The 17806-nt window shown below is 40.9% G+C and overlaps 1 protein-coding gene across 4 annotated transcripts in view; it reads right to left on the reverse strand.

Annotated features, from left to right (window-relative positions):
- VWA3B (von Willebrand factor A domain containing 3B) overlaps positions 1-17806 on the reverse strand; it is a 206573-nt gene that overhangs the window by 11982 nt on the left and 176785 nt on the right. For 3 of the 4 annotated variants that reach the window (XR_012132934.1, XM_073240008.1, XM_073240004.1), the window contains exons 23-24: positions 3660-3771; positions 49-173 (exon numbers count right to left, since the gene is read on the reverse strand). Coding sequence is in view for 2 of the 4 variants with exons in the window: in XM_073240008.1 (XP_073096109.1) it covers positions 49-173; positions 3660-3771 (237 nt within the window). In the remaining 2 variants the exon portion in view is untranslated. The remainder of the gene's footprint in view (positions 1-48; positions 174-3659; positions 3772-17806) is intronic. The other variant, XR_012132935.1, reaches the window with a different exon arrangement.

Below are 17806 nucleotides of genomic sequence, written 5' to 3' on the forward strand. Positions count from 1 at the left end.
AACTCTTGATTATGGTGCCCCAGGAAGAGACTGCTGGAGCAGGTATACCTGGAGCAGTGGGCAGGGCATGGCGCCCCCAACAGGAGTGATAAAGGAGATGGGCACAACCTTGGTATCTCCGTATCTGAAGACCACTAGTGCATGGGTGGGGCTCACACACTTCTTCACAATCCCTGGAAGGAATCGAATTTAAAATAAAATATACAGACAAATAATGCCTATTCCCTTAGACTTGCCCCATCCTGTTGGCTGTGCTAAGTTATAACACTTGGTCTCTTTAAATCAGTGTGCCCTTTGATTTCTCCACCAGATAACGTTGGACACTGTATAAGGCACATGGGGGTTGAGCCGGTCAAAGTGGTGAAGGGCGATGCTCTGGTCTGCAGCATCGCTGTGCTGGGAACTCAGAGCGGGCACAAACTTGTTCATCCAGCGCCACCAGAAACCATCCTGACAGGAGCAGCGTTCCCGGAAACAAATATCCTCTTCCTGGACTTCCTACCATCTGATTTCCTTATCTATTTGGTTTAGCCATATTTCCTTCTATAATACTTAGATATAGAAACCAACATTAGATTGTGCAAAAAAAACAGAATTTGATCTCTCATCATCAGCTTTTCATGTAACATTAGATAAATGAGAAGGTAGCTCGGTTGAACGCATCCCATGGCTTCCCTCCCGGGTACAGCATGGAAGGAAAAAGAGAAAAGTAGCAAGATGTTTCTGTGCCTTTTAATTTTACAAGCAAAGAGAGTGCCATAATGGGAAAGGAGCCACTGTAAAGCTCATGCAGTTTGTCATTTATCCCAGTTGAAATTCATTTTCCCATTATAAAGGGATTATAAATATTAAGGGGAAGTTTGGCACAGACACTTCCCAGGCAGTAACAGCTGCAGGCAGACTCCCACTTCAAGACAGAAAAGGTCCATGTCCCCACTGGGCTCCCATGGCCAGAGTGCCTGGCATTCCCGCCCCAGCTCACACGCCTGCCCTGGCAAAGTCCCATATCCTTTTAGGTGGAAAAGAACGGCTGCTGATTTTCATCTTGGGTTCAAGTCTCTTGTTTTAAATGGCCAAAAAAATGAAAACCTTTTTTTTTTTCATTGCACATATATGAAAACCAGCATTCCATTGTGTCTGTTTTCTTCTTGGATTCAAGTGTTAGTTTGGTTTTTGAAATATTCTTTACACATTATTCACACATTTCTACCAAAAACAGATTGGGGGCCTGAGCAAAAGACTTTATGCTTTTAATTAGAAAAACAAACACTACTTTTTAGAAAGAGTTGCCTGTTAGGAAAACAATGTGTAACAAATGTCAAAAACTGGTGAATCTGGGTAAAGAGTATACAGGAATTCTTCGTGTTAGTCTTACAACTTTCCTGCAAATTTGAAATTATTATATTTGTAAGAAATAACAATGCTGGTAGAGTTGAAATTCCCAATACAAGAAAAGAGTAATTGTATTTAGGGGTTAGAGGGAACAAAACCTAAGTACATCTAGTAACCCATGTACCATCATTTAATTTGGCTGAGTTAATATTTACTAACTAGACACTAATCAAAATGACTGATTATATGACTAAATTCAAATGTTTACTTCCTCTAAACTGACTTATTTGAGTTTGATCACAGCCAAAACTTAAAGATCCTATGAAGCTATTAGGACTGTGTTCTCTGCCTAGAAAAGCATACTTTTTAAAAAAAAAACAGGGTGCTCATCATTGCTGCCATGGCCTCGGGTACTACATATGACCACGGTGTTACCCATTTCCCCTACTTCCCCAGATTGGTAGCAGTAGGTCCTGGGCATTTTCTTATTATTCAGGGATGGTGCGAAGGAAAAGTTCAGTCATTCTACATTTCTCTGGGACACTGGACTAGCAAACTGATCTCAAGCCCTAATCCAGGCATTTGGAATCCAGTTCTTTACAGCATTTCCATTCAATTGCCAAATTAACCTTGGACCCCTCTCCAGGGCTCCAGTTCAGAAAAACAAGCAGGGTGAACTCCTATAATCACCTCCTAGCAAATCTGAGCCCCAGAGAAATTAGCACTTTAGCACTTTACTTTTTTCGGCCTTGCTCTTATAAAGAAGAGTTTCATGCGTTAGCCTGTAAGCTCATCTCAAATACTCGAACCCCTACTTACTCTCATCTAGTTAACCCCAAGCACATTTACCAAATTTCAAATGAAATGTACTACTTGTCAGTTTTACACATATGCCTGTTGTATCTGAAACTCCTGCTGAAGAATTTTTCCCACTTACACAGATGTAATTTAATTAATAAAGAATTATTCTTTTAACTGGTGATTGATAATACCTATGCAAAACCAGGTATATTTCTCTGTTAAACCCTTTTTCCTGACAGATCTTCCTCAGGGTTCTCTCTCTAAGCTCTTTTCCCTATAGGCCTTTCCCATGACTTCAATGACTGCTTTTGTGTTGATGTCTGGTAACTTTAGCATTTGGAAGCAACTGGAGATATGGGTCTAGAAGTCTAGGGAGGAAATCTCTCTGGAGATGAGATTTTTGAAACATCAACACAAAAGTAGGACATCTACAATGCATCATATCTCAGACACAAGTCATTGTCATTATCCTCCTGTCCACATCACTGTCTCCAATAGGTACTACTATCTACCTTATAACCCAAGCCAGGGACCTAGGTGGTATCTTAACCCTCTGTATTCACTCTTTGCACAGCAATGGAAGAGATCTTTTGCAAGCATCAAGTGTGATTGTGTTTCTCCCTTCTTTATATGTGGCTCCCCTATAAAGTCCAAAATTCTTGACATGACTCTTTATGAATGGCCCCACACTAACCTCTTTGAAGAGCTTTATTATTTTCTACCCTTTCTTTGCATTTTAGGTTCCAGCCATCATCTTTTATTTCTCCAGATATAAAATGTTTTTCTTCACATCTAGATCTTCACACATATTTTCATTATCTACAAAGTTCTCACTTGAACTTCACCTGGATGATTCCTTCAGGATCACATGTCCCAGAAACTCTTGGGCAGACCTCTATGGCCCAGCCACGCCAGCCTCTTCCTCCTGTAAGGCCATGCACTCCAGCCTCAGCACTTTGTACTGCTGGTTCCTCTGATATGAACTCTCTTCCCCCAGATCACCTCATGGCTTTCCCATCTTCCTTTAAGTCCTTATTCATATGTTACCTTCCCCAGAAGCTCTTCATTGACCACCATATTTAGAATTGCAACCTAAGCCTTCACGTTCTCAACCCCTTTCATGGCTTGGTTCTTCTCTATAGCACTATATCTGACATACTGCATACTTCATTTGGTTGCCTGTCTGTCTCCCTCACTAGGATGTGTGAAGACAAGAATTTTCATCTGTCTGCTCACTATACTAGATTAGCACTTTAGCACTTTACTAATATTACATACCTGGAACATAGTAGATATGCAATAAACTTTGTTTACTAAACAAATGAGAGGTTGAAATAAATACTATTTTTTCTTAGCTATTTTCCCCCACAAACAGGGGAGAAACCCCATCATCATTTCATTTTAGAAGTGGAATACCATAGTAAAGCTCATGAAATGTGAGTGCTCCAAGGAAAGTAGAGTTTGAGAACCCCTGGTCCCTGGAATAATATGATTTAACAAAGAATATTACAAAATAAAATACCTACCTGGAAAGTAAAAGCCATTTTCATCACATCTTGCAATAACCTTCTGGCCTTTGAGGGGATCCCATTTTTTTGATTTGATTTTTTTTGTTGGAGTTTCTTGAAATTTCTGTTGCTAAAAAAGATAAAACATTAATAACTGATACAAAAAGTCAAGGCAGACAGTGAAAATCACAGGTGTGCAGTAGCTTGGGATTCTTTCTGTGAATCACATTACTGAAAAATTACAGATTATACATATACTGTATACTCATTCTGGAGTACTTTCTGTTCTATATTGTTGGGAATAGGATTTTAAAACTGAACTGATGTGGGAACCACTGTCCATATAAAGAGACAGAGTTTGCAGTCTAAACATAACAAAATTTTGTTAGAACAAAAAAAGTCAATTTTTTTCAAAGAATTTGAATAGGATCCAGAGTCTTAAAATATAATATTCAATATATCCATATACAATCCAAAATGAAAGATAAAAAAAGTAAGCAAATATGACCGATTCTTAAGGGAAAAGGCAATCAATTGGTCACAATACTGAGATGACCCATGTGTTGGAATATTTAGGTAAAGACTCTAAATCAGCAATTATAACTATAATACATGAAGTAAAGGTAAATACTCTTGAAAGGAATGGTAAGGTAGTTGTTCTCAGCAGAAAAATAGAAACTATTAAAAAAATAGCCAGATGAAAAACTGACAAGTACAACACACACTATCTGGAAGGGATCAACAGCAGAATTGATATGACAGAGGAAAGAGGCTTGAAGACAAATCAACAGAAATTGTCCAATCTGAAGAACACAGAGAAAAAAGATCTTAGAAATAAGCAAGGTCCTTCTTGTTTCAGATAAACCCTTCAGAACCCAGCTCAGTCATAATCTCTTTGGGAGGACCCTATTCCCAGGCCATTTCAGAAAAAGCAAAGGAAGAGACCACTGTGTTATTTCCAAATGGTTTCCTATGAATTAAGGTTTGGCATAAATGTCATGGCTGTGACCATTACATGGAGAAACAGGCAGCATCATTTTTGATTTGTAAAGTCCAGCTCTGAAGTCCTATTTTCTATGTCTGATGACTGATCATTAATAGAAAGACCAAATCCTCACTACCCTCACCCAAAATATACCCCATTGCATCATCTAGAATAGTCTTTATTTTTAACTCCCAATCAATTTGAGGATCAATGCTCTTGTAAAATAAAGTTTAAATAAATTATTAGAAAACAAAATAAAAAGAAGACATATAGTTTTTGGATTTCTAAATAAAATCTATTAAAGGATTCTAAAAAGCAAATAGTAGCAAATGGGTTAGCAAGAAGACAAGAATTTGAAGTACCACTAAACTAGTGGGGAGTTTACCATTTTTTTCTTCTGGCCTGATCTCAAGGCATCCCAAAACACAGAAGTGGGCACAACAGTGCAGGTAGAGAGAACTCTAGAAGCCTTCTAGTTCTGTCTTGAGGATTGGGAAATGAACTCCTAACACTCAGAGAAAACACAGAAATCCCCTTCCCTCCCCCCTTTTCCCCAATTCTCAGACCTGAGTCCCCAAGAAATCATGTAGCAATGTTTGCAGTGTGGGCTCAAAGGAGCTCAAACCCTAAAGGAGGGAAATCTTTTTGTTTGATTAGTGGCACTATGGTCCCAAGAGGGTGGGACCTGCCAATGTTTTCTGTCTCTCTTTCTCTGGCCTCTGTTTGGCTTCAGATGCAAATACAGTAAGTGGAAGCATGCAAGTGAACTGAGAATGTTAAACCCCAGATTATTGGCTGAGGACTGAAAAGAGGAGCTCTAGGAAACCAGAAATTACCAGGACAATCACTTAGATGAAAAAAGGGAAGACCAAGTATTACCCCAATACCATACCAAGCAGACATCACTAAAAAAGGGAACTACAGACTATATTCCTCATTAATATGGATGCAAAAATCTACAAGGGACCATTAGCAAGTACATCTAGCAACATATAAGGATTTTACACAATGACCAAGTAGGATTTATCCCAAGAATGCAAAGCTGGTTTAATATCTATAAATCAATTAATATGATATACCATATTCAAAGAATAAAGGATAAAGCTATTTTTTTAATGCATAGACAAAGAACATTTGACAAAATCCAACACCTTTTCAAGAAAAAGACTCTCAACAAGCTAGGAATATGAGAACTTCCTAAACTTGGTGAAAAGCATCTATGAAAAGCTTACATGAAACTTCATACTTAATAGTGAAAGACTGATTTTCTTTTAAATTCTGAAGAAAGGCAAGGTACCCTTGACACTTCCATTCAGTATTGTACTTGAGGTACTTACTAGTCAGTGCAGTCAGACAAGAAAAAAAACTGAGGCACCCAGATTGGAAACAAACAAGTAAAACTTTCCTTATTATGAAAGATATGATCCTATATGTGGAAAACCCTAAGAAATATGCCCAGAAGCTACTAAAATTAATTAACAAGTTCAGCAATATGTCATGATACAAGATAAATATCAAAAAAATGGATTGTATTTCTATGTACTATCAATGAATAATCTGAAATAAAACTAGGAAAAGAATTCTACTTATAACAGCAACAAAAGAATAAAATATTTAGGAACAAATTTATCATAATGTGTAAAAAATATATTCACTAAAAATTTCAAAACATGTAGAGAAATTAAAGATCTAACAAGTGGAGTGACATAACATGTTCATGGATTAGAAGACTTGATATTGTTAAGATAGCCATTTTCCCCACACTGATCTATAGATTCAGTATAATTCATATCAAAATCCCAGTAATTTTTATTGTTGTCATTGCAGAAATTGAGATACTGATCATAAATTTACATGTAAATGTAAAGGACTCAGAGAGCCAAAACAATTTTGAAAAAGAACAAATTTGGAAGATTTACACTTCTTTATTACAAAATGTACTATCATGAAAGTGCAGCACTGCTATAAGGAGAGTCATATGGTCAATGGACAGTGTTGAGAGTCCAGAAATAAATCCTTACATTTATGGTCAAATGATTTTGACACTTTGGGAAGAAAGTTTTGCAGTTTCTTTAAAAACTAAACATAAACTTACTGAATGCCTTAGAAATACCACTATCTAGCTAAGACAAACAAAAACTTATATCACACAAAGTCTTTTATATGACTGTTCATATCAGCATTATTCACAATAATGAACAGGTGGCACAATCAAAATGTTCATTAACTAGAGAATGGACAAACAAAATGTGGTATATCTATACAATGGAATATTATTCATCAATTTTTATATGAAATATACAGAAGAGGCAAAGTTATAGAGATAAAAACTGATAGTGGTTACCTGGGGCTGGGGGTGTAATCAGAGACTGACTGCAAATGGGCACAAGAGATCTTTTGCTATGGAAATATTTTGCAACTGGACTGTGGTGGCAGTTGACAGCTCTGTCAGTTTTATTAAAAATCACTGAATTGAAAAAGGTAAATGTTTTGATATAAAAATTGTATTTCTATAAATATGTTTTTAAAAAAGTAAAAATAGACAGCCATTTATTTCTGGTTTGCCCTATGTAACCACTCATGGTGTTTTGCATATAGAGGGCTAAGGAGTGAATGAGCAAAGAAGTTTCTGAATCTACTCTTAAATCAAAAGATAAAATAGGCCTTTTTCTTCAAATTGTTACATTGCAGAAACGGAATTTTTCCTCTAGATTTTTTTTTCATTTTTTCCTTTCTTGGCCATTAACTTAATAATTCTTGGGCTCCTTAAAGAAATTAGTTCTCCATCCCAAATCAGAGTGCCCAGTGACATCATTCTCCAGACATCATCTCTTCACAGACCATCAAATGCCCTTCATCCTCATGATATAAAACCAATATAAAATGTTTTCACATGCATTTTGATGCCACTTTTCTTTGCAGTGCTATAGCTATATCATACATAAAGTATTCAATCCATATTTTATGAGTTCATCTGCAGGTCTACAGTTAAGGAAGGCTGTAATTTATTAAACAATTGGCTATAAAAACTTAAATAACTTCAGGTAGTCTGAACACCATTTGCTCTTGGGTCATTATTCATGTTCAATACAGTTTGAGCTCTGGAAATAAGTGAGCTCATTTCCCTGGTGCCCTGATGTAACTGGGTTCTGTTGCAACCATCTATCATTTGGATTCTTTGAAGATGCTTTTCAGGTTCATTAAAAGAAGTGGGAGTATGGTTTATTCCCTGGGAGATGAAAACTTAGAGTTGGGTCCTCAGAGTGAAGAAATAATGAACTAAAGGGTTAAGGTCCCTTGAAGGAATTAGCCCCGTGTTTCTGGTAGCCTATGCAGTCATGGACAAAAATGTAAGGTGAGCATTACCCTTTTGTCAATGATGCTCCCATTTCATTGGCTTTTACTTGGTCCCTCCATTCTCATGGGATTTCTGTTTTTCCTAGTGAAGTTAATATGTAAGGAGAATAGCTCCATATCATTGGTGAATGGTGAATGTTATGTGTTTGTTCCTGGGCTTTCACTCAGAGGAGAAATCTAAGTTTTCCTCTGAGGGAGATTCAAAACTACCTAGTACAGTCCAAAGTGGCCTCAAAAGGGAGGAGACTGGACCACAAGACAGAAGGAATAGGATCAAGTGCTGCCCATGTGGCTGTGTACCTTGGGCAATCATTTATCCTTCCTGGGCTTCAGTTTCTGCATATGCAAAATGAGGGTACAAACTAAATGGTCTCTAACATTCCTCTAATTTCACATTTGTATACAGGAGCTTCTGGGCCTGACTAGCTTTCTGCACTGCTGGAGAAACTGTCATGCCATGGGTATACATGGATAGGGACACAAGTCTGATATCTTTGTTTGAAGTGTTTACCAAATGACAGAAATGTGCTGGCCAGAACAGTGAACATGAATAGCACAGTATTCTGTCATAATTCTCCAAACAGATGCCTACACCAGTGTCCTACAGCCAGTTCCTCAATGGAAGACTCCATGTATTCTCATTATTGACAGAATTTAGCATCTTGAGAATCTGGAATATGCCAAGTTAAATCGGCTGTTGCTTATAAACTTCACCTTTAAATAAAGTTTAACTTTGAAAGCCACTTCGGTTCATGCCACCAGTGTTCACATCAAAGACCAAGTGGCCACGGAGGTGCTATGCCTGTTGGTCACTGAGGTCACCAGACAACCTCTCCACCTCCAGACAGATAATAACCTGTTATTCTAATAAGATGTTCACATTGATCCCAGAAAGGCATTTCCTCCCCTTAGATTCCATCAATAGAACACAACTATTTACTAGAATTCATGCCTAGAGACATTTAAAGTTTCTTTTTAAAATTCTAAATGAGTATATTCACATCATTTATTTAACTATAGCCCCTTTACTCTAGATTCCAAATAGTCTCTCAATATCCTAGCCAGAAACTAATCAATGAGATTGCTTTCTACCTTTTCTCAAGTATAAATTGGTGAAGTCAGTGGTCTGAAAGCACTGAAGAGCTCTTTTTTTGTATAGTTGTCACTCATTTCCCAATTCATCTGATGCAAAACCACCCTTCACTCTGTGAAGATCTTCCCTGCATGGGCAATGATAATGAATGGTAGAATGCAGAGTGGTATAATGCTCATTTTTAACACACTGAAAATGCCACCTAAGAAAATGCCTTTCTAAATGGCTGGAAAAAATCACCCCTTCAAATCATTCACACACCTGTGATTTCACCTGAAAGGGCCATTAGATACTAAAGGGCTTTTTTTCGTTTAATTCACACTCTGCTTTTGTTTCCTAGTGTTACTATTATTGGCAACAATTCATATCTGGTTGTTTCTACACGTAGCTTTATGGAAGGAACCATTCACTGTACACTCAATGACTCATTCATACCACTACACAGTCCAATCAGCTACCTCACAGATAGAGTAGCCATAGCAGAACAAGCCTATGGGACCAACTTTAACACAATGGTTCATTCCAGAGGAGCAGCACACTGGTTTCCCAGGATGGAAGGACATCAATCAGGGCAGTTAGACATGCTACCCCTTTAGCCACACTGTTGACAGCACCTTTCCAGAAAGATGATACTCTGCAATTTTTGAATCTTACCAAAGCCTTTAGAGATACTGTACAACCCAAATCAAAGAACATTCCAAGCCTTGTTCCTTTCCTGCCATACCTCACCTATGCACGTGCAAAATACAAGTATGTCACTGAATTCTTAGAAGCAATCCATGGAGGACAAGAGTTAGAGAGGACAGATAGTGAAAACAAGAAATATTAGCACTAAATAAATAAGCTGACATGTCCCTAGGCTTAGGTGCATGCAGATAGATGCATGCTGGTTTGAGTGAGTCAGACAGGCAATGGCGCTGTCCACTGGGTAATTTGATTTTGCCTCGTCTCCAAAACTCAGAGACTCCAATTCACTTCTTTGCCAGTTCCAATTACCAGGTGATGTAAAACAGGATCTAAAATGGTGCCACTATCCTTTCACTTGATTACTTACTTTCAAGGTTTGCATTGGTGGGGACAGTGAAGTTACTAAATGTTTGATGCCTTAAGACTGTTCACTTAACAACCACAATGCATCCATGCCAGGTACAGAATGCCTTTCTACAGTTTAACCAGAACTAGTCTTTGATCCAAATAATGTAATAAAACCACTTTTAAATATTTTTCCTGCCCCATATCATTGAGCAGTTGCCACATAGAAGCTCCAACATGCTTCTCTATCCATATTTTGTCCTTAGAGCCAACTAAGTCTCTGACTGCCTTAATCAAGATAATACACATAGTACCAGGAGTATTTTGACCTTTCTTCTCTCTAGGGTACCTAACTACAAGACCAGAACATTTGCAAACTGTCTTTGTGAATAATTCAGCTCTCTTTAAAAGCTTGGTAAGGAGGACAGGGCCAGCCTGGAGCATTTTCTGACCTTCACTATCTCTCCCCTCATTTAGATTTGGAAGGGCTTCCTCCATCCCGAGAATGTCCAGGGTCTACAACCGTTTTAAAACAGGCTCTGGAGAGACAACGAGAAAAAGACTTTACAGGAAAATGTAACGTAGTAGTGGCAAACTGCTGCCCAGCGCCCCCAGGCCATGGAGTGACCAACCCCGAGTAAATGAGTTGTGAGGCTTTGGTATACTTTCCTTCCTAGGGCATTTGTATTTTAATAGAACACAAACCATTATGCCAAAGGAATGAAACTCTAAGTGGAATTTCCTGCCTTAGCCCTGCCCTTCTGAAGAAGGAGCTAAGTCTCCTCGCAAGACCTCTCAGAAGCCCAGTTGGTCACACTGGGACTCACAGGGACACGAAGGGTACTGTGAGTCCAAGGCTTAAGGAGGAAGCTGTGGGCAGGAGGACGTGCAAAGACAATTACTGCCCCTTTATGAAGACCTGAGCACTCAGTCTTGCTTTAAAATCAAAAGGGGTATAGGTGAGGGCTTTTGTGGGGCTGTTCTCCCCTCCTCCTCAGGGAATAGGATAACTCTGGAAAACAAAGCATGAGAAACACACATCACCAAAACTTCTGAGCAGTTTCCACTTCCCTCTCTGGGGGCTCCTTCCTGAGGTCGCTGATGGGGTGGGCGATCTGGTCTTGCTCTCAGCCCAGTCTGTGGTTCCTGGTGCTGTGTGAGCGGCTCTTTAGGGAGCACAGGAAGCAACCCCAGGATGGAGCCCCTGAACTACAAACCTGTCCTCCCATCCCCAACCGTGCACTGTGCTGGGTGTGGAGAGAGCTAACCACTCTGAAAGCAAAATCCCCAGTCAAACATTAATGGATAGCAGCTCAAAGGGCTTTTGTGAAAGAATTTTCTGTGCATATTTTTTTTAGTAGCAGCAAAGGAACCTAATAAATATGCATTAGCTTGAAGAGCAAACTTGTAACATCTTGTCAGGGAATATTCCTTTGTTGCTCTTTTAGAGAAAAATCAGAGAAAATTTGAAATGTTTTACATATTTAAATCTGAAAATTACCGTAGCCTTGAGATTTGTAATTTGGATGTTACTAATACAGTGACCCATATGCTGCCACTCTAGAGATGAACAAAAGCCACTTATTGCAGCCACTTTTGTGTCATTGCCTGGAGTGTGGACCACAAAAGGCTGTCTCCTCTAGGTATTACAAATATCTCACACGAGGCTATGGTATAAATAAATGCTGGGACTTTAAGAAAACTTTTCAAGACTTCTGTGCTGGTTTCTTGGGTCCATTCACCTGCCCCAATCCAGTCGCTGCCCTGCTGTGCCCTGCTCTATGCGGGGGTGGGGTGGGGTGGGGGGGAAGGGGAGTTGCCTACCTCACCCCACCCTCACCTGGCTTGCCAGCAGGGGTCTAGAAAGGGTGAACCAATGGGAGGCAAGAGGTCAGCGGGCAGCAGGAGGAGGAGAGACAGGGTATGGGCACATGCTCCCTCCCTGCCTGTCTCCCTAGGACTACCCTACACACCTCCTCAGGGACTTCACTCTCACAGGGCTCCTCGGCACAATTTCCTTCCACCCCTACACGTCTAGGAGACAGGATAACCGCTTCTTGCTATTGCCAGTCGCTGGGGGCTCAAGCCTCCGGCTGGCTGCCTCAGGCCCACCCCCACCTCTGTGAACAGTCCCTTCATTAACATTTCTTCGCTGGAAAGGAATGAATGGGGTTGCTTCCTTCTGGGACCCTATGATGAGTGCTCCACACTGCAGACAGGGAGGTCAGTGACCATCCTAAGCCTGCTGAGGGAAGAACTTATGCGTATGAAAAAAAAAACAGAGTAGCAGGATAGAGCTCTGGTGTGCCTAGATGAAGTCTCCAGCAAAGAGGGTCGGCTGCCTTTAGCCTTGGATAATCTGGCTGCAATTTGTCCTCTCAGGAATCCCTAGAGCTAACTCCTGCCTTCCTACTCCTGTACATCAGGATACTAAGCAGAACACTTTTTAGATAATACTCAGAGTTGATGGAAGCTTTTCTTCTCCTATTTGAATTTACTTCAGTGACTGGTGTTTCCCCAGCAGGATTTTCTCCTTAGCACCCAGCTGGCTGGCAGAATCATGACGCTGGCGGCACTCTTTCTCTGGCATCCTCATCAGGCGCCTGGCCCCTCGGAGATTTCAGCCCTCCCTGGCCGCATCTCCTACCATCACCCCTCAGGGCCCACTTTCTGGATGTTAACTCATCACTGGGATACTGGCCTGATTGTGTGTCTGTTGTTTTCTGTGATGGCAGTGGCACTGATGACAACGCAGACTTGTTAATTCTCCACCCTCATACCAGGGCATTTTATGTGCTCCTGGAGAGCAGCTCAGTCACTGGGGAGTTAGTTTTTCTACCAGGCTCAGCAGAACAGACTAGAGATTTTACTAGTGAGATGAAAAGCTGACTAACTGTAAAGGGTTAGTGTGGTTCCTTGCTTCTCCCTTTAAAGAGGGAATGTTGAGAACTATCAAAATGCTAGGCAGGAAAACAGATATGAGTGGGGTGGGAAGAGAATAAGGCTAGTAAAGCCCACCAGAAAGGATTCAGAGTTAACCAGTTAAAAATAAAAAGCTCAGAAGACTAAGAGCAACTTGACTTAGAATGTTGAATACTCCTCAGATAAAGAAAAGTATCTCAGCATAGCCTATGTTTTTACTGTGTCAATTAGAACACATCATTGTAAGATTTACTTTAACACCTGCTAAAAGGTGCAGCTTATTCAGGAAGAATTCTATCCTAAAGCTAAGATTTCATTTTAATCAAATGGATGGTGGCTCAGTCCACCTGGAGGCAGGGGAGACAGTCTTCATTGATATGCTTCCAGACAGAAGCTGATATCCTGAAAGGAATCAAAGCAGTAAATTTCTTGTGCTAAGTTTAAAAAAAAAAAAAAGAAACTTAATGTCTTAACAAAATTGAACATTCTGAGACAATTTGGCCAGTCTGCACCTGGCCCTTTGTCGCATTCCTGAAAATTCTCAATGCCTATAAAACCCCAGGCCCTAAAAACCTTAGGGGTGCACCTCTCTTTGAGGTTGCCTGCACTTTCTAAGTGTATAGCATTTTCCAAATCTTTCAGCGCCTCTTATTTGAGGTAGCCTGCACTCCCCTTTCTCCGAGTGTGCACCTTTTTGCTTTAAATAAACTTCTCACTGCTCAACTTATAAAATTTTGTCTCTGCACTTTTCCAGTGGTAAGTGTCTTTGTTACTTTTGCCATTCTAATTCTCCAAATGTAAGCTCAAATGCTCACTCCCTCTGTCCTATTTCAGATAAGTAAAGAGGGGCTGCTGAGAGCCCAGATCTAGGCTTGCAAATTACCATCGCCTGTAGTTTACGGTCATGCTCTTTAGTAGTCTGCCTGAAAATCTCCTTTCTTTGTCTCTAGGAAGTTCGCAGAACATAATCTCACTCCATCCAGTGCTCTGCAGCTCCTGCAAATCCTGGGGTGGTAGGGGCTCAGCTCCCATGCCATGCAGATCCAAGCAGACACTAGATGTGAGGTGACACTGGCTTAAGGAGTTAGCAGGGGACGTGCCCCATGCTGAGTAGCAGTTCAATGAACTTCCTTTACTATTCGAATCTGTCACTCCCTGATACTCTCTCTTTAATAAATTCCTCCCTCACCTGGTACTCTGACTTCCCTGCATTTCTGAACCAACCTCTCCCCTCAACAAAAGGATGGGTTGCAATTCAAGAATGACAGTTGGTCCCATTATTATTTTGGAGTAAAGATAACAACTCTACTTATTCTGACATCATTTTATACTATTCAAAGATGTTTCTCTCTAAGTCTCCCCGGCTAACATCCTCCTGTGCCAAAGTCACAACCCAATTCTCCTCTTCCCTTCATTCTTCCAGTTCCACATCACCCAGCCACACCCATGTCCTCCTACTTCTATGCATTTTCCTAACTCTTTCTTTCTCCTGATTAGTTTTTCATGGAGTAGAATGCTCAGTGCACCATTCCTAAAGGCCACAGACTCCAGATTTCTTGCCAGTCACAATTCTGGTAAGTAAACATGTGCAGCCCGCTGTGCAGGTACATTTTCAAGGCCTCTTGTAGGGTTGCTGACAGCTGCTTACAGCTTCACAAGACTTTCCGCCTCTAGATTTTCCCAGGAAGTCAAGGTTATGGGTATGGAGAGCCTGCTGGATCTTTCTGGGCCTGGATTCTGTGGGATTTACTCCAGAGGACAGTCCTTCCAAGTAAGGAAATGTTGCAGGAGACACTGACTGCCCTAAGCCAGGCTCCTAGGGAGAAGCCCGGAAGGTTAGCTCTAATTCAGATGCCCTGTGGTGATTTCCACCATAGCACAGCCCTGAGGGGCCAGATCGGCCCATAATGGTGAAATCTGCAATCATAGCAACTAGAGGGTTGCTGGGGAAGGGAGTTTTCAAAGGGAATGTAACATTTCAGACTTCAGATTTCTTCTTTCATTGTGTGGTCTGGGAGCCCAGCACCCTGGGGAGGCCACAAAACTTGTGGACTGTGGAAACAGGGGGAAGCAATCAGAGCATGGAAAATGACCAGTGCAGGGCGCTGAGCAGAGCAAGTGGGATAATAGTTCTCCATTAGGCTGATCCCAGGCCAGCAAGAGATGCGAAGGAAAGATTACAAGTGAGGTGCAGGCTAGCTGGACATTGGCTTGTACAGCCATTCCCATCTCTGATCCTCACCCACAGAAAAATCGTGAACCTAGCCCAGATTCAGGAACCGATGGGGTGGCTGCGTACTGCAGAGGTGAGCATCAGAGAACCACAGACATCCAGGCTCCCTAAGGTGCTTTAAGTGGACACAATACGGCAACCACTCCCTTTTGAACATAGTTGGGCATTTCTGATTGAATACCACTTCAAACAAACTTTTGCCACACATTATCAGTAAATCCTAGGAGGTGTTAATAAACAACAGGTTTCTTCCTCTCCAGTTTACAACCAGTGATCGAAATCTTTGGCCTATTCTAGAAGAATGTAAAATAAGACTATGCTTATATACAACTCAGTAAAAATGACTTTCGTCTGTGGTAAACTTTCACCCCAGGATCTCATAAGGCCTCGCAATCTTCACCTTTGGTACCACTGATGTTTTTCACACTGGAAGTTAAGACCTGTTACTGGGTCATGAACTCAGACCAGTGGGACATGATAAAAATGGAATAAAAATATCTCAGAATACATCACATAGGGAAAGGAGCAGTATTGTTTAAAGAAAACAATACACAAAATCTTCCATTGCAGAGGACCAGCCTAGGAGTGGAAAGAACTGCCAAGTATGAACCCCCCTCCACCCATTCATTCCTGTAGACAATTGTCCTGGGCCCATGGATGACCCCTGAACAGACAGTGGGGCTTTGGACACCTGTGCGGGGACAGGGCAGTGAAGGGACAGACTTAGCTCCGGCCAAGAATGGGGGCAGCGTAGCACCATCAACACTACCAGTACATAAACCAAATGCCTCCTCTCGCTCTGGCTCATGCCTCAAGTGCCTGCCTTCTCTTCTTCCTTTCCTTCCCCATGAAGATCTCGAAACAAAAATCTTCACTTCCTGTATTTGCTTTCTTCTATCCACTCCTCCACTCATTGCACACTGGCTTCTGCTCCCACAGTTCCACTGAAATGATTCTGGCTAAGACCACTAATGATTTCTCTTTTGCCGAATCAAATAGCTTCCAGACATTATTCTATATGACTTTTCAAAACCCCTCAGTAAAACTTTAATAATAGAAATGGCAATAACGGACAATACATGTTGAGGACATTTACTATTGAATGCTTGCTCATGTGTGTTGAGGGCTACAGAGTCTTAGGACTGTTGAGCTAGACATGGCCTTAAGCATATTGTGTGTGTTGTCTCACACCCATCTTTCAGGTAGGTACTTTGATTTCTCTGCTTTAAAGATGAGGAAAACAGGCTTAGAGGCCCATGAAAGGTCACAGAAGGTGAAGGTGCTGAGACTTGTGTTCAGGTCTGTCTGCCTCTCCCCATCAGACCTCACATCACAACTCTCTACCCCAGGCCTCCTGCTCCTCTGACTTTCTTGTCTGGTCCCTTCCACCATCTCCTCTTTCTCTCTTAGCACCCATTGACCTCCAAATCTATTTCCCTAACCCAGACTTCTCTCCTAAGCTCCAAACATGTGGCTATTTATTGGCGTTTCTTCCCCGGATGCCCTGTGGACACCTAAGAATCTGAAGGGCCTAATGTGATTGACTCCTTCTCCCCAAGAATCTGCTCCTTTACTCATCATGCCCTTCCTCTCTGCTTGTTCTTTCATTTATTGGATGGGATATTTAAGAGTTCCCATGGGGTATCAAGCACTACTCTACACACTGGGAGAAGCTGAACACACAGCCATGCCCCACCCTCATTCCAGTGCAGAGACAGACCATTATGGGTCCCAAATGATGGATTTTCCCAGGTCGAACTGTGGAGAAATTACTGCCTGGCAGCAGAATTTGCCACCATTATTCCTTTATCTATATATTCAATTTTAAAATGGGAAGTGTTGTTAATGCGGTGAAAAGCAGCCTCCTGTGATTCAGAACAAAGCTAGTGGGTGCTATCTGAATGTGTGTTCCAGTGAGGAACGTCAACAGAGCCACGTGTGTGGAGGCATCAGGTGCCCCCCAAGGAGTGACTCTGTACAAGTCACTTTGTTTGAATAAAATTAATACACATAAGCTGTGATAAAATTTTTGCATTCTGTGCTAAAGACACTGAAGGAAAACGTGATTCCTGGGAGAAAAATAGAATTAAAGAAAAACAAATAAAACAGAACACAAGAATTTAGAGCAGCAAATACAGAATTTAAGGCCAGGCAAAATGAGTATCACTCAGCAAAAAGATGAATCCAGAAGATGAATCTGAAAGATCAGTTTCTGGGTATATTTTTTAGCCTACCATATAGTAAATGTATGAAAATTATATAGAAATCTGTGAGATCTTGGATGATTGATTCTAGTCTACACACATCCAAGCACAGTCAGAAAGGGGTTTTATACTAGCAACATGTATTTATAGCTCCAAAATGTTCAGGCCCTTGATTCAAGGATCCCACACCCAAAAGTTTATCCTAACAAAATAAACTACATGAACTACAGAAGTCATTAAAACATTATGTGAAAGAGAAGAACATTGGGAAATAACCCAAATGTCCAACATTCAATGAAGAACTTAATAAATCAGGGTATTTACACACCATGGAATATT

This window comes from Manis javanica, chromosome 1 (assembly GCF_040802235.1).
Source record: "Manis javanica isolate MJ-LG chromosome 1, MJ_LKY, whole genome shotgun sequence".
NCBI classification, from domain to species: domain Eukaryota; kingdom Metazoa; phylum Chordata; class Mammalia; order Pholidota; family Manidae; genus Manis; species Manis javanica.